The 24,648-nt window shown below is 37.4% G+C and overlaps 1 protein-coding gene across 2 annotated transcripts in view; it reads left to right on the forward strand.

Moving 5' to 3' along the window:
• BORA (BORA aurora kinase A activator) overlaps positions 1-24,648 on the forward strand; it is a 29,140-nt gene that overhangs the window by 3,561 nt on the left and 931 nt on the right. The window contains exons 3-11 of one of the 2 annotated variants that reach the window (XM_045478728.1): positions 48-154; positions 3,110-3,155; positions 6,331-6,412; positions 10,940-11,005; positions 12,332-12,388; positions 12,800-13,026; positions 13,590-13,722; positions 16,099-16,706; positions 24,101-24,217. In XM_045478728.1, the coding sequence (XP_045334684.1) occupies positions 48-154; positions 3,110-3,155; positions 6,331-6,412; positions 10,940-11,005; positions 12,332-12,388; positions 12,800-13,026; positions 13,590-13,722; positions 16,099-16,706; positions 24,101-24,217 (1,443 nt within the window). The remainder of the gene's footprint in view (positions 1-47; positions 155-3,109; positions 3,156-6,330; positions 6,413-10,939; positions 11,006-12,331; positions 12,389-12,799; positions 13,027-13,589; positions 13,723-16,098; positions 16,707-24,100; positions 24,218-24,648) is intronic. The other variant, XM_045478737.1, reaches the window with a different exon arrangement.

The raw sequence follows: 24,648 nt of genomic DNA on the forward strand, positions 1-24,648 counted from the left end.
ACTATTTTAGTTTGCTTTTACTTATAGGTTCACTTTCTTTTGTTAAGACTCCAGGGAAATTTAGATGGTCTATTGATCAACTAGCTGTAATAAATCCGGTAGAAATAGACCCAGAAGACATTCATCGTCAAGCTTTATACTTAAGTCATTCTCGGTAAGTTTTCTTTTCTTGTGTCTAAGTGTAATAACATACTTTCAGAGGGACATCAGAAATTCCAGTGATTGAATATATTTATATGTAAAGATATCAGGGAAGAAAATTTTTGATAGACATTTATTGTATCTAAATGAAGAGGAAATTCAAAGAACTATATCCAGAAAGATTCTCTTGCTAACAGTTCTAAACCTGAGTAGGAACCTTTTTTTTTTTTTTTTTAAGAGATAATCTTCCTCTGCTACTTACGGGACAACTGTGCTTTCCAGCACTTGGTAGAAGGAAGAACATTTTGAAATTTGTATCATTCTACATGGTTGTGGCTTCTCCCATTAATTTTTGTATTGTTTATTTTTTTGGTGGTAGGGTAAAGCAAAATATTCTTTCATTGCCATCTGTGTTTGGGGAAGCTTAAAATCCCTTTACCAAGTTAAGACACATTGAATGAAAGGGTATCCATTAGCAACAGAGAGCTTTTCTAGACATTATCCAGCTTTGATATAGGACCCTTAGGGATCTGAATTACATCGTGTTGAAGTCAACCTAGTAATCAGAGCAGCCTTAACTTGTTTCTAAGCATAGTGTGCCCCAGACTTGTGTTTTGTGCTGCGTGATGATGTCCAGTGTAGTGAGAACGTGCACTTCTTTGGTGCAACAGACCTAGCTTTTTGATTGTGATTTACTGTAAACTCTAATTATAAATAATAGCCTTTGTCAGTAGTTTTGGGGGATTCTTGTTAATGTCAGTTTTATAGTTTGATTTTTTTTTTTTTTTTTTTTTTTTAATATTTGAAACAATTGAGTACTGGTAAGACCAGCTTTTATTTTTCAGTCCCAAGGTACATGTGTTGTCAGTCCACAATAATGGACAATTGTTTACCTCTTAACTTCAGAATTCAGTCACACAAAAATGCACACCTGATAAGATGGTTTTGCAAATACTCGTCTGGATGTTTCTGCCCCTTCCTCTCTTGGCTCAGTAACTTGATGACCATTCACTCATAATTCATGTCCATCCAAAGTGTAGTAGAAAGGGAAAAGAATGGGGACAGCATTAAAGAATTTTTAATTAAATGTAAATAACAGTTTTGAAGAGAAGGTGAAAAAAAAGAATATCTAAAAGCAAATGAGTTACAAATTAGGCTGATTTTTTTTGTTTGACGCAAAGTATATGCTTTATTATTTGCCTCTTGGTATACTCAACCATGGATAGCTATTAATCTATCAGTTATGAAGTCTTTATTTAGCACGTTGAGCAATACTGAAGTAGGATAGGCTATTATTCCCTTCTAGAGAGTCAACAATACAATTAACCAAAGGTGTGACACAACATTTCTATATTTATTAATGATGTATTGTTTAGGTAGGTTTATGGAAAGAATCTTGGTGTATTTCAGTAGATAGATTTGTAATACAAAAGAGGGGAAAAGAGTGGTAAAGACCCTAATTTTAATTACTATTGTAATTCAATGTATGGTTATTGCTTCTACCAAGGATAATGAGTACATTCTCAACAAAATGTGTTGATTCATTCTTAGAAACAGTGGCTTCCAGTGTCTCTTCCTGTGTAATATGAGTTCCCAATTTCAGTGCTTCCCACCCTTTTGATACTGCTACACATAAAAAATGATAACTGTAAGACAGACGAGTGCAAACATATAAGTCTGGCCATACGGGAGGTTAATAATCCCGAAAAGGCCCTCCCTGACTCAGGACTCATTGAAGGCATACCAGTAACCTATATGCATCATGCCAGTGTTCTGTGATGTAATGGTCAGGATACTCTGTCCTGTATGACTTCTTAGAACCTCCCGTGATCAGGTTCTACAATATTTGCCTAAACCTATATTCACTGCTTCTAGCAGTCACTTGACTATTTCAGGTTCTTAAAGTCCCTCTGATGAAGCAGCAAAATGTTTCTGAATGAGGTAATACTAAATCAGAGCTAAATACTCTAAATACTAAATACTACATGCTGTTATTATTATGCACTGTCATTTTGACCTGGTTGTGTTCATGATAAGGTAAAGAAAACTGATTTATTTGCCCCCCAGATGGCTGTTGTTCAAGCTGAGATGTGTGGATTATCATTGTAATCTAATTTCTCATAATTCCCTTACTTGAAAAATTCATTTGATTTTAGTTTCTGAAACATACGTTCTTATATAATTTTTGTTAAGCCACAAAAAAAAAATATACATGAAAATTTTTGAGAGAAAATAAATTGTTGTAAAAAGAAGAAGTGTTTTACTAATTTATTGACAGAAAGCAAATGTTCTCTCCTGGAACAGATGTAAGAAGTCCTACAAGGCTAACTGCTCTGTTCTTAGCAGGTCTGTGCCCGGTACTTGAGACCTGACATGTTACGTAGCTGATAAATTTGTGTTGCTATATTGCATATTGTATCAAAGTGAAAAAAATTCATTTGGACAGAATTTTACATTGTCAGTATTTTATTTCATAAGTAAAATTTTTGCCTCTTTATTCAGAACTGTAAGGATAATCGTTTCTTTTCTTCTATTTCAGAGTAAGAGTTCATTCTAAAATTATAGCTATGATAAACTTGCAGTAATTGAAGAAAAAGAATTTGGACAATTTTTAGATTTCTGTAGAATGAAATACTTCTTAATTTGTGATGGTTAAAGGACGAGGTTTATTCAGATTACTTTATGTTGTAACTAGTAATTTAAAAATTATATCACTGTAAGCCTTTTTAAAGAAAATACTCTTCCATTCACACTGAATGGAAAAGAGGGAGGTAAGCCTAACAGCCAGTGCCAAATATCTAAATACTGTCATTTACTAATGTGATAAGATACCAGTTTTTCTTTAAGATGAGCTTAACATTTGCCAGTTTTCAACAGAAGGAAAGTATTTCTTTGAAAGCTTATTATTTCAAATGTTCAATCAGCTGAAGTAATGGCATGGTTATTTTTCTCCTTTATCTCTGTATAGAATAGATAAAGATGTGGAAGACAAAAGACAAAAAGCCATTGAAGAGGTAACTTAAAACTGTTACTGATCATTAAGCCAGTTAAGCGTCAATTCTGCATGCATGTCCCCTCTTTTAGGATGACTTCCTTCAATCATTTGCCATTCCAGATCCCCACCAGCCTGGCCTGTCCCCAGCTTTGTCAAGCTCCCTTCTGTGCACCCATAAGACGATGTTGTTCATCCATTCCCCTGCCTCTCCTAGAGCGCTTACAATATTGTAATGATTGGTTTAATACTTCTCTCCCCTAGACCAAGGGATTTTTTTGGCCAATATTGTACTTCGTTTGTCTTTTCATTCTCTGGGCCTAGCACAGTTTGTCTTCCTTGTGCCTTCAGAATACTGATGAGCACACGCTTTGGTTTCAAGTTGGAGTTTATGTAGAGGAAGTTGAATATTTTCAGACCTGAAAATCTAGATTGGCATTGGTAATGGTTTTATCTGTTAATTTGAATTTTTAAGACATACAATAGGGGCGCCTGGGTGGCGCAGTCGGTTAAGCGTCCGACTTCAGCCAGGTCACGATCTCGCGGTCCGTGAGTTCGAGCCCCACGTCAGGCTCTGGGCTGATGGCTCAGAGCCTGGAGCCTGTTTCCGATTCTGTGTCTCCCTCTCTCTCTGACCCTCCCCCGTTCATGCTCTGTCTCTCTCTGTCCCAAAAATAAATAAACGTTGAAAAAAAAAAAAAAAAGGAAAAAAAAAAAAAAAAAAAAAAAAGACATACAATATATTTCATGAAATAAAATACCTTACTGAAAAACAGAAAAAAGTATATTCCAAATGTAGGGTCTGTGGGTATTTGTTAATAAAAATAATAAACTAAGTTTTTCACTTGCTCCTTTGTTTGATGAATTTCTCTTAGAGCGTAAATAAGGATTAGCAATCTAGTTATTTCCCTTTATGTCATGGCAACATTTATTTTTCCTTTTTCCCTTGCTAGCCCCCTCTGCTTCCCTCTATTCATTAGCTGTATTTGGCCCTTCTGCACCCCAAAGACTTCAGCTGTGGAGTGTTTTGAGATCCAGTGATGTTCTCCCCCTCCTGCACTTACTTTTCTAGTGTCGATATTTTCCCTTTGTGTTTCAGATACAGCCTATTTCTTCAAAAACCATTTCACATACTGTACTGCTCTCAAACATTATTTACTTCTTTATCCAGAAACTTCAGAATTTGCCTTCTGATCGAATCACTTGATTCCACCACAGTTAGATATTCTCAGACTGGTTCCCATTTCCCAACATTTTAGGAAGTATGCTTTCCCTTTTGAATCCTCAACTTTAAAGGGAAATTCAGTAGAAAATACAAGAAAATGAAGTCAGACTGAAGATTAGGGTTAGTGTATCTGAAACAAATATACCAGACACAAATATTTTTAAATATATAAGTATTTGAAAGAATAAATACATGTAGGTAGTAAAAACAAAACAAATTTAGACTTCAAAGAAAAATTATAAAATGAAAACGAAGAGCTTCTTGTTTCCCATCTTACTTCCTGAAAGTAACTCTGTGATATTTATACTTTCAGATTAATTTTATATATATAATAGCCAATGGCCTTTAACAGTTTTGCATAAATAGGATCATCATTCTCGTATTGTTTTACATCTTGCTTTTTTGGCTTAATAATGTTAGTTTTTTTTATTACTATTTTTTATTTTTTATTTTTATTATTATTAGCACATTTGATTTTAATAATAGTGTAGTATTCCTTTGTATGAATGTGTCGTATCCTAAGTCAGCCCCTATTGATAGATGTTTAGGTTGTGTTTGGTGTTCTATCACAAATAATGGTTCAGTGAACCCACTTGTACACATCTTTGTGTAATTGAAACATACTTGCTAAGTCAGAGGCTTTGTTTGTAATTTCAGTTTTGATAAATTTTGCTATACTGCCCTCCCAAAAGGTGGTAACAGTTTTTACTCCAGGCCGCATTATGATACTTTCTGTTTTCTCATTATCTGCAATACTGATTATTTTCGAACCCTTAATTTGTGTTATTCTTAACACTTTAAAAATTTCATCTTGTTAATTTGGATTTGTATGTCTTTCATTTTGGGTCAACTAAATACATTGCTTCATTAGTCTATGGGTCCCTTTTTTTTTTCTGGGAATTGTACATATCATAATCTCTGCCACCTTCCCCTCTTCTTTCATATCTTTCCTCGTGTCAAGGAAATTAGTTCTTTATTGTATGTATGGCAAAATATAAAGAAAATGTTTTGGGGGTGAGTCCCACGTTGGGTGTAGAGATTACTTTAAAAAAATTACATCTGTAAAAAAAAAAAAATACAGGAAAGAAAATGTTTTGAATTCCCTCTAAAACAGAGACAGAAGAGGAAAATCTTGTAGGCTTTATTTTATATCTGGGATGAAAAAAGGAAAGATACATATCCAAATGCTTTATCTTCATTTGAGTATACTGGCCAGTGGTGTACCAGTTAATGTTTAACAACTGGCCCTTTGGTTGTGGTAAGAGTATGAGTTTTAGAGACTCCTGCTGTCTGTAGTGTAAATACTCCAACCATGGCCGGTTTTGAGATGTGACATCACTGAATGATAAAACAAGAGCAGTGGTGCACCAGTATATGTGGGCGTTACACCATACTGATGCAAAAGACATAATCTCAAGAGCATGGGTCCTCATAAGTGTAAAATAATTAACAGGTAATGAGTGGGGGCATATATTACCTTTATTTTTGATATAATTTATTTAATTGTAACTTTACAAGTTTTTAACATTAGCTTTAACAACTGATGCACAAATTTCCTGAAAACTTACTAGATTTTGAGAGCCAGTGTAAGCCAGTTCCAGCACACCATTCATACTAGCTTATCTGTATACATCTATCTACATTTATTTCTTTCCTCTTCATCCTCCTTTTGTCATCCCCACCTTCCCCCACCCAAGTTGGGAGGAATTAAAAATATTTTCTGCCCTTCGATTAATATTGAGTAGTTGAAATATTTAAGTGGTTGAAATATTAACATTTCTCTTTCTATATATACTGTAAATTTCTTCTATTTCACCTTTGGTCATTTGTGCTTTTAAGTATTAAAATTTTTAAATGTAACTATAAAGTCTGTGTAACATGTTTGGTGATTATTTGATTATTTGAAAGTAACAGATACTTTTTATATTTTGGGAGGAATTCACGCCTAATTGTATGACTTTAATTTTTCTAGTTTTTCACGAAAGATGTCATTGTACCCTCTCCTTGGACTGATCATGAAGGGAAACAGCTTTCAGAGTATCATTCCAGTAAATGTGAGTTGTACTAAAAATCATATGAATAGATAAAAAATCATAGAATCATAAAACTCAGTGAATATAAAGCAATATATAGTAAAGTGTCCACTTGTCTGCTTTGGTAAGGGGCTTGATACACATTAGATTTCTGGATACCAGAAGATTTAACCTTTTAAGGATCAAGCTTCCAAGTAAGGAATGAGCAAGTCACGAGAATAAAAGGCACAGCATAGAGAATACAGTCAGGAATACTGTATTGGTATTGTATGGTGACAGATGGTAGCTATGCTTCTGAACACAGCACAACAGAGTTGTATAGAGTTGTCAAATGCACAGAGCCCTCTTCCCCTGCCCCTCCCCTGCTCATGCTTGCACACGCTCAGTCTTTCTCTCTTTCTCAAATAAATAAACTTAATAAAAAAAAACTGTTTAAAGGTTACAGTTTAAAACATGATTAAAATGTACTGAGTTCTTATTTGGGGCCATTTTATTCTGATTTAACTTTTTCTTCATGACCGTTGTGAATATCAGTTATGGTGGTTGTAGAGGATTCATTGATGCAGAAATAGTTGGTATTGAATAAAGAACTGAGTTGTTAATGATTTCTGCCCAATTTTCAAGGTTAATTTCTAAAGCGAGATTCTTAAATTGCTTTGCTTTTTGCTAATTTACTGATTTCTTATAAAGGTAGAGGAGGTATGGACACTTGACCTCTAGGGCAAAAGAATATAGCTGATTATCTGCAATATTGGTAAGGAAATTGAAGGACAAGCCAGGAATCTTTCAAATATTTTTCCACTCCCAGGAAATGGTTATATTTGCTCTCAATGTCCTCTGAGTTGTGAGCAATGTTAGAGTATTATACATATAGGCTCATTTCAATGAAGTTGCCCACTCTTTTATGTAGCATGCATTAATTATGCTCTCAGTATAAGAGAGACTGTTCCATTCTTTAGCAAAAACGCAACAATTATAGGTAAAATGGCTTGAGCACTCTCCATGTGCCCTACAGTGCTAAGTACTGTCAGTAATTCCTCACAGCAGCTCACCTGCGGTAGGTACTATTCTTGGCCTCATTTGATAGATGAGAAAACCTCGTTTTAGAAAGGTGAAAGCACTTGTTCAGGATTACAGAGATGATAGAAGTGGTAGAACCTGGATTCAAAACTAGGCGTTCTCAGTTGGATTCTGTATTCTCAGCCATTATAAACCGAAGGCTGCGTGCAGTAGTAGATGGAGACCTGGAGAGATGGAGAGTAGTAGATGGAGACCTGGAGAGATGGAGAGTAGTAGATGGAGGCTGGGAGACCTGCTACTTTAAATCTGTAGGGCTGATCTGGATCAAATTATTCAATCTCTTTAGACCTCAGCTCTTGTGAAACAAAGGAATTGAATGACATAGTTGTCTGTTAATGTCCCTCCCAGCCCTAAAATTTCTATCCAACGTGACATTTTCATAGACACTACTTTTATTTTGGGTTTTTGAACAGATGAATCAGCCTTCCTATGTGGTCTCTATACTGTGTTCAGAGGCAAGAATGGTTTTGTTTATTCACATTGGCTTATACTGTTAACTTTTACTATTACTAATACTTATGCAGCAAGGCACTTCAATGAATATAATCATGTGTTTTTATTTATGGTCTTCAGTGAGATTTTCTTTAGATTGTACACACAGGCTGAGAATCTCTAGGGTATAGGCTATGTGTTTCCCTGTTTTGACTAGGCAGTGCCCCCCTGCTCTCCAGAATGACTGCACAGTCTACACAACCAGTAACAGTGCCTAGGATTCCTGTGTCCTCGCAACCCTGCCAACATTTGGCATTATCCATCTTTCACATGTTTGCCTTTCCTATGGGTTGTTTGACATTCTAAGTGATTGTTGAAATTTTCATTTCTTCATATACTAATGATCTTTGAAATTTTCTTTCTTGTAAAATACCTATTAATAATTTATTGGTCATATTTTTAGTGGATTTGCTGTCTTTTTTCTCTTGTTAATGTCTAAGACACCTTGTATAACATAGTTATATTGGTTCTAAACATTTGAAATACCATCTCTCATTCCGCCATATATACACCATTTTTGTTCTTCATGTCTTTGGTTGCATAGAAATTCTTATTCTGATGTAATCAAAACCATCAAATTTTTTTCTCATTTTATTGTGTTCTTAAGCTTATTTAAAAAGTCCTTCTAAAGATATTTGCAAATGACATATCGGACAAAGGGCTAGTATCCAAAATCTATAAAGAGCTCACCAAACTCCACACCCGAAAAACAAATAACTCAGTGAAGAAATGGGCAGAAAACATGAATAGACACTTCTTTAAAGAAGACATCCAGATGGCCAACAGGCACATGAAAAGATGCTCAATGTCGCTCCTCATCAGGGAAATACAAACCAAAACCACACTCAGATATCACCTCACGCCAGTCAGAGTGGCCAAAATGAACACATCAGAAGACTATAGATGCTGGCGAGGATGTGGAGAAACGGGAACCCTCTTGCACTGTTGGTGGGAGTGCAAACTGGTACAGCCACTCTGGAAAACAGTGTGGAGGTTCCTCAGAAAATTAAAAATAGACCTACCCTATGACCCAGCAGTAGCACTGCTAGGAATTTACCCAAGGGATACAGGAGTACTGATGCATAAGGGCACTTGTACTCCAATGTTTATAGCAACACTCTCAACCGTAGCCAAATTATGGAAAGAGCCTAAATATCCATCAACTGATGAATGGATAAAGAAATTGTGGTTTATATACACAATGGAATACTACGTGGCAATGAGAAAAAATGAAATATGGCCTTTTGTAGCAACGTGGATGGAACTGGAGAGTGTGATGCTAAGTGAAATAAGCCGTACAGAGAAAGACAGATACCATATGTTTTCACTCTTATGTGGATCCTGAGAAACTTAACAGAAACCCATGGGGGAGGGGAAGGAAAAAAAAAAAGAGGTTAGAGTGGGAGAGAGCCAAAGCATAAGAGACTCTTAAAAACTGAGAACAGACTGAGGGTTGATGGGGGGTGGGAGGGAGGGGAGGGTGGGTGATGGGTATTGAGGAGGGCACCTCTTGGGATGAACACTGGGTGTTGTATGGAAACCAATTTGACAATAAATTTCATATATTGAAAAAAAAAAAGTCCTTCTAGGGGAAAACAATCAAAGAAACACTTGCAAAATATTTGAAAAGTGTAATAGTGCTGCAGTAGGTGTCTTTCTAATCTAAGAAGGTCAGAGGAGGAATGCTGTTGGAAGATAATTTAAGCTGAGACTTAATTAGCCAGACTCAGCAAATGAGGGAGGAAAGTCAGAATAGTATGAGAAATACCTAAATGTGAGAGAGAAGCTGTTTGTTTGTTTGTTTGTTTATTTATTTATTTATTTATCTTTAAAAAATTTTTTTAATGTTTATTTTTGAGAGGGAGAGGGAGGGGCAGAGAGCAAGGGAGATACAGAATCTGGAAGCAGTCTCCAGGCTCTGAGCTGTCAGCACAGAGCCCAACGTGGGGCTCAAACTCAACAACCTGAGCTGAAGTCGGACACTTAATTGACTGAGCTACCCAGGCACCCCAGCCACCTGTTTTTTTAAGATGTTCAAATAACTAGTGTTTAGTTGGAGGACGACTGTGCTAGAGACAGAGACAAGATTTTGAAGGGCTTCCTACGGTGCTAAGGTGTTTGGACTGCAGACTGAAGGACATAGAGTTTTCGGCAGCATAGTGCCTTGATTATATTTGTTATAGAAGGTCACGCTGCTTACAGCAAAGAAAGCATTTGAATGTAGAATTTTCTTTTTTATTTATTCTGATAGCATTTAATAGTAGGCTTTAATTCACTTGCCCGTCCACCCACTTACTCATTCACCCATTTATTTATTTAGGTTTGTTAAGTTACTATATTTTGTAATGCTGTTTTAAGCTTTCTGGAGTTTTTTTTTCTTCTCCGTGCCTTTTCCTCCCTTTTATTTTGTTTATATTAGTCATTTTTTTCATTGTGTGTTTGTTTTTTTATCTGATTATTTTCAAGTTACAAAACTTAGTAGTCATTAATTTTCAGTTAAAAAAATTATTTTCACTTACTTTTGACTCCTGTTATGAAAAAAAAAAAACAACTGAGCATGGTTTTATCAAATTTTAGGTTTTGTCAAAATGATCTGGCATTTTAATTCAGACAGTTTATCTAACCCATATTGCAAAAACATTAAGCAACAGAGGACTTGAGGACCTTGAGGTATGCTAACGTGCATCCTCAATCTTTTAAGGTTAACATAATGGAGAGTAACTGCACTTTCCTTAAAAATTGTTACTTGGTGCCTCCTTATTTGCTGTGGCAATCCTTTAAGTTTTATCTTTGTGCTCCCTCAAAGTTAAAAAACTAACAGAAACATGCCAAATTATTATATATGCAGACATTTATTTTTTAAATGTTGTAAAGTAAAAGTTTTCACTCTGTTCATTTTTTTTACACTGGAAAAAGTAATCCTAAAGTAAATGAAGAATATGAAATATAAGATTTGACACTTAAAATGTTTTACAGGTATTAACATAACTAGTGAATCTCCAGTTGGAAGAAAGCTTACCATCCATGCTGAGAAAAGCAATGGTAAGTATAAATATAATCTAAAATGAAGAATGTTCCACATTAAACTACATTTGATTTTAAATTCAGTTTGTGTGATAACATTTTACTCTGAAATTGAAATTATTTAATTATGAATGAACTATAGGAAAGCTCATTTTAAAAAATAATCAGAATAGATATATCCTGCCAGTTTTAGAAATAGCAGTAGTGTGTGTGTGTGTGTGTGTGTGTGTGTGTGTGTGTGTGTGTTTTAACATTTTTATTTATTTTCGAGAGAGCGTGAGGGGGGGAGGGGCAGAGAGAGAGGGAGACACAGAATCCAAAGCAGGCTCCAGGCTGCGAGCTGTCAGCACAGAGCCCAACACGGGGCTCGAACTTGCGAATTGAGAGATCATGACCTGAGCCAAAGTCGGATGCTTCACCCACTGAGCCACCCAGGCGCCTCAGTGTGTTGTTTTCTTGTTCAAAGCATGTGAGTTGTTTTCTGGTTTGGGACAGCATTTAAAAAAATGTGTGCGGATATTAGGAAATCTACCCCCAAATACAGGTGACCCTTGAACAACTTGGGGGCTTGGGGTACCAGTGCCCCATGTAGTCAAAAACCCATATATAACTTATGACTCCCCCCCCAAATTTAACTACTAATAGCCTACTGTTGGCTGGATGCCTTATTAATAACATAGTTGATTAACACATATTTTGTATGTTATATGTATTATGTAGTGTAGTCTTACAATAAAGTAAGTTAGAAGAAAATGTTAAGATCCTAAGGAAGAGAAAATACATTTATAGTACTGTACTGTATTTATTGAAAAATGTGCACATTTAAGTGAACCCATGCAGTTGAAATCCATGTTATTGAAGAGTCAGGTGTATAGGCTGGCTGGCTTTTTTTTTTTAAGTTTATTTATCTTGAGAGAGAGAGAGAGTGAGAAGGGTGCTTGCAAGCATGGGAAGGGCAGAGAGAGAGGGAAAGAGAATCCCAGGCAGGCTCTGCACTGTCAGTGCAGGTCTTGATCTTATGAATTGTGAGATCATGACCTGAGATGAAATCAAGAGCCAGACATTGAATCAACTGAGCCACTCAGGCGCCTTAGGCTGGCTTTTTTGATTCCAGCACCAACAGTACAACCAGGAATTAACTCTTGGCGTTATCAGGTTTATATCAGTGCTGGAAACTGCTTAAAGAAAGTTGGCATGTTAGTTAATAGAATACATAAATGAAATCATTCAGTTTGGCTGAAACAGCATGGGGAGATGGCTGATTGGGAAGCACATGCTAAATTGCATGTAATATGCTTGCATTGATTTATCTGTGTTTGTATTTATTTATCTGCTTGCTTCCAGCTGCTTGTCAGACATTGCTGTCTCTTCCTGTGGATTTTAATTTAGAAAATGTATTAGGTAAGTATTGTATTTGTTTAAACCTTTAATAACTTAAATAGAAGGTTTTATTTTGATGGCTTTTCGTAAATGGAAATAGGTGGCAATGTCTCTAAAGAAGTGGGGAAACCATCCTGAACTTTCTCCTTTTAGCATGGCCTTAATTAGCCTTTTTGTGATAATGAATTTTACTGTAGACAAACTATTCATGGGCACATCTTATTGGTATTACCTATACTAATCATGAAGTACTCAAAAAAGAATAATTTCAGATTTCCAACGTCACATATGCAATTAAACCTTGCCCTCTTTTTTGAACAAAATTCAAACATACAGTACATGCTGGTTTCTTAAAAAAAATCATATAACTGAAGCATAATTGCTTTTCAAAATGACTAGCTTTGCCTTTTATTCTGTTAACATTAAATATAGGTGACTATTTTAGAGCTGATGAATTTTCAGATCAGTCTCCTGGAAACCTCAGTTCTTCATCCCTCAGAAGAAAGCTATTTTTAGATGGCAATGGAAGTATTTCTGACTCCTTACCTCCAGCTTCTCCCAGAAGTCCTCGCAGTGGTGCTCAAGCCTCACTTGAGGTTTTTTATTCGATAGATTTATCTCCTGTACGGTGTAGGAGCCCTGTGCAGACCCCAAGTTCGGTAAGAAGTGCACTGAAAGTGGTGGTTAGTTTGCTATGAGATGGACCTCGATGCTCATTTTACATTCCAGGAATTGTTGTTGTGGATTTTATATTTCATGAGGATTAGGCTAATTCACATTTTGTCGTTAGGAGTGTTTTTGGTCAGATTCTGTTTCTGATCTAGAGGTATATGGGATGACCAGATTTGTCACAAGTCTCTAGAAATTTCAGTGTAAGTTGTTTACTGAACTATGTAAGATTCTCAGTATCCCACAACTGGATTGCCATTAATGGAGTAATTTAATTTAGAGTTGTTCATAAACAGCTGCTAGGATGAAATAGAATGGTTTGTTTAAACACTGCATTTATATTTTATTTTGATTAACAGACTCTATTTCAAAATTTTTGTAACAGTCTTCTTAATTGTCCTTGCTATAAGATGCCTTGCCTTTTGGTGGATGACCAAACTTTATATGACCTACTTTATAAATATGTTTTGAAGATGAAGATAAATAACATATGGTGTGTATAACAAATTAAGAAAGAGAACCATGTGATTTTATTTATTTATTTTTATCACAGGGGCAGTTTTCTTCCAGCCCTATTCAGGGGAGCACAAAAAAATACAGTTTGGGAAGTATAACCAGCCCTTCACCTATTTCTTCACCCACTTTCTCGCCAATTGCACTTCAAATAGGAAAGACTCCGCTCTCGGGTATGTCTCAGAATAAAATACCTATTTGAAATTTCATGTTACTATTATTTGTTATTAAAGAGGTTCTTTTTTAGCTTGTTCAAACTATAGAGCTCTAACTAGGTGAGCTCCACTCACCTTCTGAAATTTAGAAACTGGCTTTTTTTTTAAAGGAACAATTTACCTTCAAAAACTGGATTCTCAGCAAAGTTCTGTGCTACTATTAAACACAGATAATCTGATTAGCAGTATTACATCAAGCATTCTTATAAAGGGAATCAAAGAAAGATGGCAATTTTAGAGTTCAGTTGGTTTCTGTATGCCTTCCGACCTGTAGGGTCAGGCTTTGGTAATCAGATATTCATATTTTGTAAAGATACATTTGAGTAAGGTTTTAAGGTATAGTGTGTGGAGATTTATATATTTCTCTTTACACTATGTCAGTATCTCTGAAAAAAATTATAGCTTCTTTTGAAAAAATTCACAATCAAAAGCTATTCATAATAAATAAAATTGGAAACCTAAAAACTACTTTTATGTATGTATGTGTACTTTTGTACATACTTTATGTATGTTTGTGTACTTTTATATAAATACTTACACATGTACTTTTGTGTGGAGATAGACATACACGGACCACAGTTCTGTATTCTGCTTTTTTAGCAAAGTATGGTATCATGAATATTTTCATAGGTCATTGAAATCATTTATTTTTATTTTTATTTTTATTATTATTATTTATTATTGAAACAAAGATTTTGAATCACTATATAATATCCCATATCGTGGATGCATCATTTGTTTTCAGCCATTGATAACTTTTAAAATGTTTCTAATTTTTCTTTATCAAAAACCTGATTATTCTTGTATTTACATTGTACTGTACATATTTATATTTTTAGGTTAAATTCTCAGAAGTAGAATTATTTGATCAAAAGGGGTGAATGTTTTTAAGGCCCTGGATGAATTTTATCAAATTTTCTACATAAAAGTTTGTATCAGTTGAAATTTTTATCAGCAGTATGTAAGAAAGTCAGTTTCTCCCATCTAGAAACACTGGTATTACCATTCTTTGTGAGGTTTCTTAGTTTGGTATATTACAAAAATGCCTCTTACTGATTTTTGTATCTTTGATTATGATGATATTGAACTCTTTCTGAATATTTATTGGCCATTTATTTGGGGGGAGGGATTCTTAGTATTTTACTGTTTTTGTTGAATAAATGCTTTCTTATTGCTTTAACTTCAATATTTTTTATTGTTTGTGTGGCTGAACACTTCGTATGTTTATTTACCATTGGGAGGATTGGTTATGGAATCTTGCCTATTTTTTTTTTTTGAATGTTTGTTTATTTTTGAGAGAGAGAAAGAAAGAGAGCGAGCAGGGAAGGGGCAAAAGTAAGGGAGACACGGAATCCGAAGCAGGCACCAGGCTCCAAGCTGTCAGCACGGAGCCCAACACGGGGCTCGAACCCACGAACTGTGAGATCATGACCTGAGCCATAGTCGGACACTCAACCAAGTCACCCTGGCGCCCCTTGCCTATTTATTTTTTTTAATTTTTGTTTTCATTAAGCCAATGAAGTTCTAAGAAGTATTAACATTGTAAAGCATTTTTATCATTTTAATTATCATTGTTAAGGTCTTTGACTCATTTTGTTTTGTTTTAAATATTTATTTATTTTTGAGAGAGAGAGGCAGGCGCAAGTGGGGAAGGGCCAGAGCAGAGGCAGGGCTGGGGGTGGGGTAGGCAGAAGATCCGAAGGAGGCTCTGCGCTGACCGCGAGCTCGATGCAGGGCTTAAACTCACAAGCCTTGAGATCATGACCTGAGCCGAAGTCAGACACTTGACCGACTGAGCCACCCAGGCGCTCCATTAAATTCTTCGTTATTGCAAATACTATTGTGCAGTTTTTTGCTTGCCTTTTAACAAACTGCTTGTAGTATTTCACAAGGTTTTTACATACTTCATTTACCAGGTACAGCTACTAACTTGTAGCTGTCAGCTGATTTATCCAGTATTTTCTTTGTATATGAATAGTATTGTTACTATAATAATATTGTATATGAATATGTAAATGAGTAATATACAATGTTAATATAGTATACAATATATTATAGTAGCAATATGTTTATGAAGAAATAATTCTCAGGAAGTAAATTATTTTGATAATTGAAAGGAAGTACCAGAGGAATTCTTTTTGAAGATTCTTACCCTACTTAAAGAGACACATTCATTTGCACTGTTGTTTTTAACACCTAAATTTCACTTAAGTAAATAGTACAGTGTTACAGAAATCCAATTTTTCTGGCATTAAAACACGATAATTACCATTCAGTAATGTCTTTTCCATTTGTATGTTTTTGTGATGTAATTTTTCCTTTCCAATCTTTTAGAACAAAGGAAGTTTACTTTTCATTCTCCTGATAATTCGTCTGGAACAACAAATTCTAATGGAATTACTAATCCATGCATCAGAAGTCCTTATATAGATGGTTGCTCACCCATTAAGAATTGGTCTCCTATGAGACTCGAAATGTGTACAGGTAGTACTCAGTATCGGACCTCACTGATTCGGATACCCTTTCCTCTTGAGGCTCATGGTGAAAATGAAGACCAAGTGAATCTTCCTCCCACGGATGCCTCATCACCAGCCATGGACACCACTGCACACCTGCGGCAGTTGGACAGTGACACTTCTCCACGTGGCACACGTGTAGTAGTGACCGCCATGTCTATCACACAGAATCAGTCCAGTGCTTCTGAGAAAGAATTAGCACTGTTGCAGGATGTTGAAAGTGAGAAGGAGAACAACACTGTGGACATGGTTGATCCTGTAGAGATAGCAGATGAGAACACTTGGATTAAGGAGCCAGTTGATAATGGGAGTTTGCCCATGACTGATTTTGTGAGTGGGATTGCCTTCAGTATTGAAAACTCTCACATATGCATGTCACCTCTTGCAGAAAGCAGCGTCCTTCCTTGTGAAAGCAGTAACATTCAGGTAAGATAATTTAATATTCTGGAGTCCTTTCCTTTCTCCTGTACTCTGTTTTTCTCAAAGATTGTACTAAGAAAGAAAATGGGTTAAATGTGAGGACTGTAGCAGGAGCCCGACTGGGTGGCTCAGTCGGTGAAGTGTCCCACCTTGGCTCAGGTCATGAGCTCGCAGTCCATGGGTTCGGGCCCTGCATCAGGCTCTGTGCTGACAGTTTGGAGCCTGGAGCCTGTTTCAGATTCTGTGTCTCCCTCTCTCTCTGCCCCTCCCCCACTCGCACTCAGTCTCTCTCTCTCTCCCTCTCTCTCTCTCTGTCTCAGAAAATAAACATAAAAAAATTTTTTTTTAAATGTGACGACTGTAGCATTATGTAACATTTAAAAAAAAATATCCATACATGGTGATACTAAGAGGGTTAGTTGTTTTTTTTAATTTGGACTGATGGTGCGTATTTAGTATTCACGTTAACTGATACTTATTCGGAGTAAGAAGGGATGACAGCAGAAAAGAAATCAAGCTGCTCTGTTTCTACTGAGTGCTAGGGTCAGGCAACCTCTCAGGATGCATCTCCCCCTCTCGTGTGAAGCTAGCGCCAAGGAAATTCAATTCCCGGTAAGGTACTTGTCTTGTAAAATTTCAGTAGTTCTATTTTTCCTTTATATGGTTTGGGAAGAAAAAAACAAGTTAAAGGACTTTTACTTATATGCTTTTTGTACTTTTTAAAAATGATTTATAACCAACATTTTTCACTTAATCACACATTTCCAGTTTGCAATATCTGACAACAGGAAAGCATGATTCATTTGACAAGTAAACTTCATAGCCAGCACTTGCTTTTTTTTTTAAGTTTATTTATTTTGAGATAGAGAGAGAGAGCACAAAGAGAGAACAGAGAGAACAGGAGAGAGAATCCCAAGCAGGCTACACACGGTGAGTGCAGAGCCTGATGGGAGGCTCGAATCCGCAAACCGTGATCTCATGACCTGAGCGGAAATCAAGAGTCAGACGTTTAACCAACTGAGCCACCCAGGCGCCCTGCCAGCATTTACTTTCAGAAAGACATTTGTTCCATTAATTGCCATAGTTTTTTGGTTTGTTTTTTTGAGAAAAAGAGTGCGAGCAGGGGGGTGGGGGGAGGGAGGGGCTGAGGAGAGAGGGAACCTTAAGCAGACTCTATACTCAGCATGCAGCCCAACACAGGGCTCGATCCCACAAAGCTGGGATCATGACCTGAGCCAAAATTGAGTCCGATGCTCAACCATCTGAACCACCAGGCACCCCAATTGCCATAGTCTTTGAGCTGAGAACTTTAAAATAGTCAAAAAGGCAGTTCTCACCTGCCATTTCATAGTAACAACATTTAACAGTTACGTAGCTCTTAGTGTATGCCAGGCGTTATTCTGAGTACTCTACATATGTTAATTTATTGAATCTTCACAACAGCCCTATGAAATAGGTGGACTGTTGTCCCCATTTTACAGAGGAGGAAACTGAGGGTCAGAGAGGTTAAGTAATTTACCTATATCGCTAATAAGTGGTGGTACAAGATTTGAATCCTGGCAATATGGCTTTAGACTTCATGTTATTTAATCCAGATTTGGACAGACTTCTAGTAATAGCTAACACGGACACAGTGCTTCAGTGTGTCAGGCGCTCTCCCAACCACCTTATCTGTAGTCATTCATTTAATTCTCCTACCACCCTATAATGCCCTAGTGCTGTCAGGTTTGGAATGCTAAAGTTTAAAACTCACAGGGGGATCCTAAATGACCCCAAATATAATCATCTGCTCTGATTTTTATGTCTATAATGGTCTCTCCTGACTTCTAGGATCATTGCTCAGGAAAAATACACTAGAATCACTTTTATATATTTTAGCTTCTAAATTTGGTTCCTATATGAAAAAGCACTTAGAGTCAAACTTAGCCTTCAAGGTATTGTTAACTTCTTTTTCTCTCTCTCTTTTCCTCACTACCTTTTTTTGTTTTTCCAGAGCATTTATAGAAGGATCATAAAATGCTTTCACTGTCATACACTTTGATCGTCTAATTCAACTACCCTTTGGAAGCCTATATCACTACTAAATTATCATCCACTGTCTGCTTGAGTACCTGCCAGGGGTATTCTGGTCCATTTTCGGGCTTCTCTTATCATTACAATCTCTTCCCCACATTGAGATAAAATATGCTTCTGTCTGTGATATCTACCAGTCAGTTTCAGTTTTACCCTTTGGGCCATATCATAATCTTAACCTTTTGCAGAGCATTTTGTAGTTTAAAAATGTTTTCAGGTGTTCTTGTCTTCCTACCACAAAGGTAGCTTCTAAACATTTGAAGACAGCCACATTTTCCCAGGGTGTCTTGACTTGCTGGGTGGACGGGTTGGCCTCCGCGTGTGGTGGTGCACAGCTGTCATTCTAAAATCTCCCTTCATCAGACTGGGAATTCTCTTCCCCTTTCCTGTGTTCTGTCTCCTGTTTTCTACATTCCATCCTTCTCTTTCCTGGTTTACCTCACACTTTAACTGGAACAAATTTTCTGGTATCTTTGTGAGGAGAAGTATATTTTTTAGATACTGCATGCCTGATCGTGTATTCTTCATTCTCTCACATGAGAGTTTGGAAATAATTATCCTTCAGACTTTGAAGGCATTGTTTCACTGATTTTCTTTCATGATTGCTGTTGACATATCTGAAGCCATTTTTAAAAATATTTTTAATGTTCATTTATTTTTGACAGAGACGGAACATTAGCGGGGGAGGGGCAGAGAGGGAGTCACAGAATTCGTATCAGGCTCCAGGCTCTGAGCTCTCAGCGCAGAGCCCTCCATGGGGCTCGAACCCACCACCCATGAGATCATGACCGGGGCCAAAGCCAGATGTTTACCCGACTGAGCCACCCACGTGCCCCTGAAACCATTTTAATACTTAATCTTTTTACCCAGCCCTGGACATAAATGGATCTTTTCTTCGTCTACAGTGTGCGGAGATGTCCGTGCTTCTTTGGAGTGGGTACCTTTTCGTCTGTGGTACTGGCACTCAGCAGGTCTTTATGACCTGTAAACTCGTGCCCTTCACTTGGATCTTTTTATCCTAGATTTCTCCTGTCTCACTTTCCTTTCTGGAATTTCCTTTTAATTCTCCAGTTTTTAAAATCTTTTCACTCTATTTTTTATCTCCTTTTCTAATTTTGGGGGAGTTTCTTCATCTTTATATAGTAATCCTTCTATTATGTTTTTGTTTCTGCACCTTTCATTTCTAAGGTTTTTGGGGGGCCAGGGAGTTGTTTTTTGCTTTTGGTATCTAAATATCTGTAGCATGACTGGCAAGCATCTTGTGGTCTGGCCTTTGCCTTACTCATCGGCTTCATTTTATTTTCCTTCCCTTTGTTTCAGTCACATTAGCTTTCCAGAGTTTTTTTTTTTTTTTTTTTATTCATTTTTGAGACAGAGAGAGACAGAGCATGAACGGGGGAGGGGCAGAGAGAGAGGGAGACACAGAATCGGAAACAGGCTCCAGGCTCTGAGCCATCAGCCCAGAGCCCGACGCGGGGCTCGAACTCCCGGACCGCGAGATCGTGACCTGGCTGAAGTCGGACGCTTAACCGACTGCGCCACCCAGGCGCCCCAGCTTTCCAGAGTTTTAAATAGCCACGTTCCCTCTTGTCAAAAGAGCCTTTCCATACACTATGTAGAATTTCTGTCTCTCCCACTTTACTTAGTTAACTTCTATTAGTCTTTTAGTTCACAACTTAATGGTGACATCCTCAAAGGAGTCCTCCCTGATCACTGTAGCCAAACCAGATCTCATTATATGCTTTCATAATTCCCTGTACGCCTTGCATTCTTGCCAGTCAGACCATCTATCACGCAATCATGTATGTTTGTGTTTATCCCAGAGCTTATGTAATAGCTACTCGTTAAATATTTTGGAATGAAAACAGAATGGATATAGAGGTAAGTTCAACCAGAAGGACTGTATAAAGTCAGAACACTGATCCAGCGTTTTGACCCCTGAGGAAAAGGTTTGGTGAAGGAAGCAGAGCCCCCAAAGGAGACTGAGAAGGACCAGGCGGCAGTGGGGGGAAGAGGGGGACACGAGGAAAGCACAGTGTCATAGAACATCTTAAGGAAAGAAAGGTTAGTACTACGAAAGTAAGAGCAAGGGATATAGAGCTTGAAAAGTAGCTGTTGAATTAATAACAAGTAATCTGGTGAGTGAGCAGCCTCAAGGTGGGGAGGTGAAAAGTGAATGGAAGGAAGGTAAAGGAGGTGAAGGAATGACACACTATGTGTAGATAACTCTTTGAAGAACATTAGTTGTGAGGGAGAGGGTTGCCATAGCTAGAGAAGAACATTAATGTCCAAGATCGTTTTGTAGTTTCTTTTTTAACTTTGTTTTTCACTTTAGATGGGGGAACTAGCATATTTAACTGGAGAGGGAGAAGAGTAAAAAGAACAAAGAAAACCAGAAATTGGGCACGATAATTATTAATAATAGGTATCAATTATGTATCCTTTTGAAGTATGAGAGACCAGGGCGGGTATCTCACAGTTATCCTCATGATACCTTCCAGCAGACGTGATAAATATAATCTGTAAAAAAGTGATGAATTTTATATATGAAGGAACCAAGGCGTGCAAGATGGGATAGACTGTAGAGCTCTGGTGGGGGATTAGCACAAGTGACCCTTCCACTTTCGTAGGGGGCGGGGGGGCTGGGGTGGACGTGGGTGCACATATTTGTAGCTGGGGCTAGCATGGCTTCAAGGGCCTTGGGCTTGGGAAAGCAAAATGGCAGATATCAGCTGATTTACTAGCTCAGTTAGTTTTCTCAGTTTCAGGAAGTGAGAGCTTCTGTGACCTTGTTCCCTCTTACTGACAACAGCAAGAATAGGAGGATTGTAGGCTAATAGTTTGGTCATTGTGAGTAGAGTTCACATGAGTGTACTTTCAGTGCACTGCCTTAACTAATGGGAGACAAAGTCTTCTGTGACAAGTAGCGAGCAAGAGGGACAGAGGACGAGGAAGAGGAGGATGGTGAGGGAAGGGTGAAAGTGCTGAGGCCTGATTTCAGGGAATGGACTACAAGCCACAACTCTTGCCAGCTGCCAACCTGAACCTGGAAGGTTTTTGAAAGACCACATCTGATTCATGTGGGGGAAAAATATAGTAACTGTGTAGGGTGATGGCAGTAGAAACACCATTTAAAGGCAGCGTGGTCCAACTGGAAGCAGATCTACATAGCATTCAGAACTCAGTTTGAATTAGAGTTTGGTCATTTACAGGCTGTGGGATCTTAAGACAAGGTTCACTTGACAGTGAGTAGAGCGTGACTTTTTAAGCTAAAAAAGCACCTCATCTACAGCTAAGAACAACTATAAAATGTTTCTGATGCCCCTGATGCCTGTGGGAAGTTACGAGATGATGTGTACTGTCTAGTTGGCCTGTGGTACGCATCATTAGTAGTGGTCTCGATGAGAGCCAGTGCGGTCAGCCAGCATCTCATGGGGCCGCCCGTTGATTATTCTCTTCCTGTGGAGTGGGACAAACTCCTGTGCCTGTCTTACTCCCTACTGTATTAACTTTTCCCTTGATGTATTACTATTGAGTTCACTAAGCCAGTTGTTTGGCGCTAGTGATAAAAGTGTAATTGGCAGGGGGGCCTGGGTGGCTCAGTCATTTAAGCATCTCACTCTTGACTTTGGCTCAGGTCATGATCCCAGGGTGGTGGGGTCGAGCCCCGCTTTGGACTCTGTGCTAATTGTGGAACCTGCCTAAGATGGTCTCTCTTCTCTCCCTCTCCCCCTCTCCCCCACCCTCTCCCTCTCAAAAATAAAATAAAAAATGAGTAATTGTCAGCTCCTCTGGAAGCAATCTGGTAATTATATTTTTGATCAAATAGCTGTTGAATGGCAACACAACCAGGTGTTTCCCCTAGAGTGTAATGGAAGGTTGTTTTTTGTTTTTGTTTTTGTTTTAGGTGTTACAAGGATTTTATTCAAATACAATGTTACTCCCAGTGGTCAACACATAGGCATCCATCTCTGAAAACTGGAAACATTTTTCTTAAGATTATGAATGCACATGGGATATTACTTAGGATATTCTGATGTTGTTGATGGGGACAAAAATACACAAGCTTTTCCTTCCTTCTGAACCTAATTTGCAAGAAAGAGTTTAAGTGCGGGGTGAATCCCTCCCCTCGTGGGGTTTTGTGTTTGGTGCTCAGCACTGTGCAGGTAGATGCCATGTGTGTGTGTGTGTAGTGCGCAGGGCTTGGAGCCTCAGCTCTTCATCACTGCATTCTGATACTGTGAAAGTCCCCTTTCTGACCCTTCACTTCCTCATGTGTGAAGTTAATAGGGTTGTCGCACGGACACAGTAAGAATGGCATTATACAGAGTGCCTTACAGGCCCTGGCACTTTTCTAGGCACTCAGTAAATATTTATTATACATGTACCCAAACTGCAGTTTGCCAGAATCCCTTGTTTAATTTGGGGCTGCCAACAGTACATCCTAGAATGCTACAGTTAATTAAAATGAAAAGTTGAACACCTAGAGCCATTGTATACGTGGTATTATTACGAAGTAAGATTTGTGTGTCAGCAGTGGGTGTGAGTATAATGTAAATGACCTTTAAAAAATAAATTATTTTGAATACATTTAAAGATAGCATGCCTGTTAGTAAATCTTAGAGATACATTCAAGCCATTCAAAGACAAGCCTGGTAAATAAATTGGAATTTGAAGTTGATTGTAATCCTCACTTTTATCTACTGAGTGTGATCACAAGGTAACAGGAAAGCAAGTTTATACTGGCTTGTTCACGGATTCTAAACGAAATTGCAAGATATATTTTAGTAAAAGGAATGGTATAGTACAATGACTCCTTTGGAGAACAACCAGTTCTATGTAGAACTACATTTTATGTTTGCATATTACTTTTCAATTGCATTCAGTATGATCAGGAATAAATAATACATTGTTTTGTTCAGTTGTGAGTGGTAGTATATAATGATTCACTTATATTTATATAATTATTAACTATATATTTTAAATAAATATACATAATTTTATTAATGTTTATTTTTGAGAGAGAGCACAAGCTGGGGAGGGGCGGGGGGGACATAGACTCCAAAGCAGGCTCCAGGTTCTGAGCTGTCAGCACAGAGCCTGATGCGGGACTCGAGCTCACAAACTGTGAGATCATGACCTGAGCCAAAGTCAACCACTTAACCGACTGAGCCACCCAGGCACCCCAATGTACATAATTTTAGAAATACATTGTATATATTTTTAATTTTACTTATTTAAACATGAAAGAAGTTTCTCAGATTTTGTGGATAAGTGAATTAGTTTGCAGTGTTATCCTTGGTATTTTTCCTTCTCTTCCCTATCAGATGGATAGTGGCTATAACACACAGAATTGTGGAAGCAATATTATGGATACGGTTGGAGCAGATAGTGATGCACAAACCTTGGAAGTTGAGAATAAATCTCAAGTTCTTAATACAAAGGTATGGAAAAAATAGAGAAAGCTTGATATGGTTGTAGGTTGTAAGTATTTACTAAATGTGATTTTTTTCAGGGGCGCCTGGCTGGCTCAGCTGGTGGAGCATGTGACTCTTCATCGTGGGGTTGGGAGTTCAAGCACTACATTAGGTGTAGAGATTACTTAAAAATATAAACAAAAATAAATGACCATTTTCAATATTTTTTCCACCCCATTTTGCTTAAAATTTTTTTAATTATCATGTTTAAGCCTCATCCTATTTTCAGTTCATTTAACCACAGAAAGTGCTTTTTAAATCAAAACACTTCATTTTCCTAAATAACTCTGGCTATGGGAGAGATTAAGAGGTTAGAGAGGGAGAACTAGTCCTATTTTGGAATTGGCACCTGAACGCTTTTCCTTAAAACTAAAAGGAAAGATAGGTTTTTGCCTTTA

The sequence above is a fragment of the Leopardus geoffroyi genome, chromosome A1, assembly GCF_018350155.1.
Source record: "Leopardus geoffroyi isolate Oge1 chromosome A1, O.geoffroyi_Oge1_pat1.0, whole genome shotgun sequence".
Classification (NCBI taxonomy): domain Eukaryota; kingdom Metazoa; phylum Chordata; class Mammalia; order Carnivora; family Felidae; genus Leopardus; species Leopardus geoffroyi.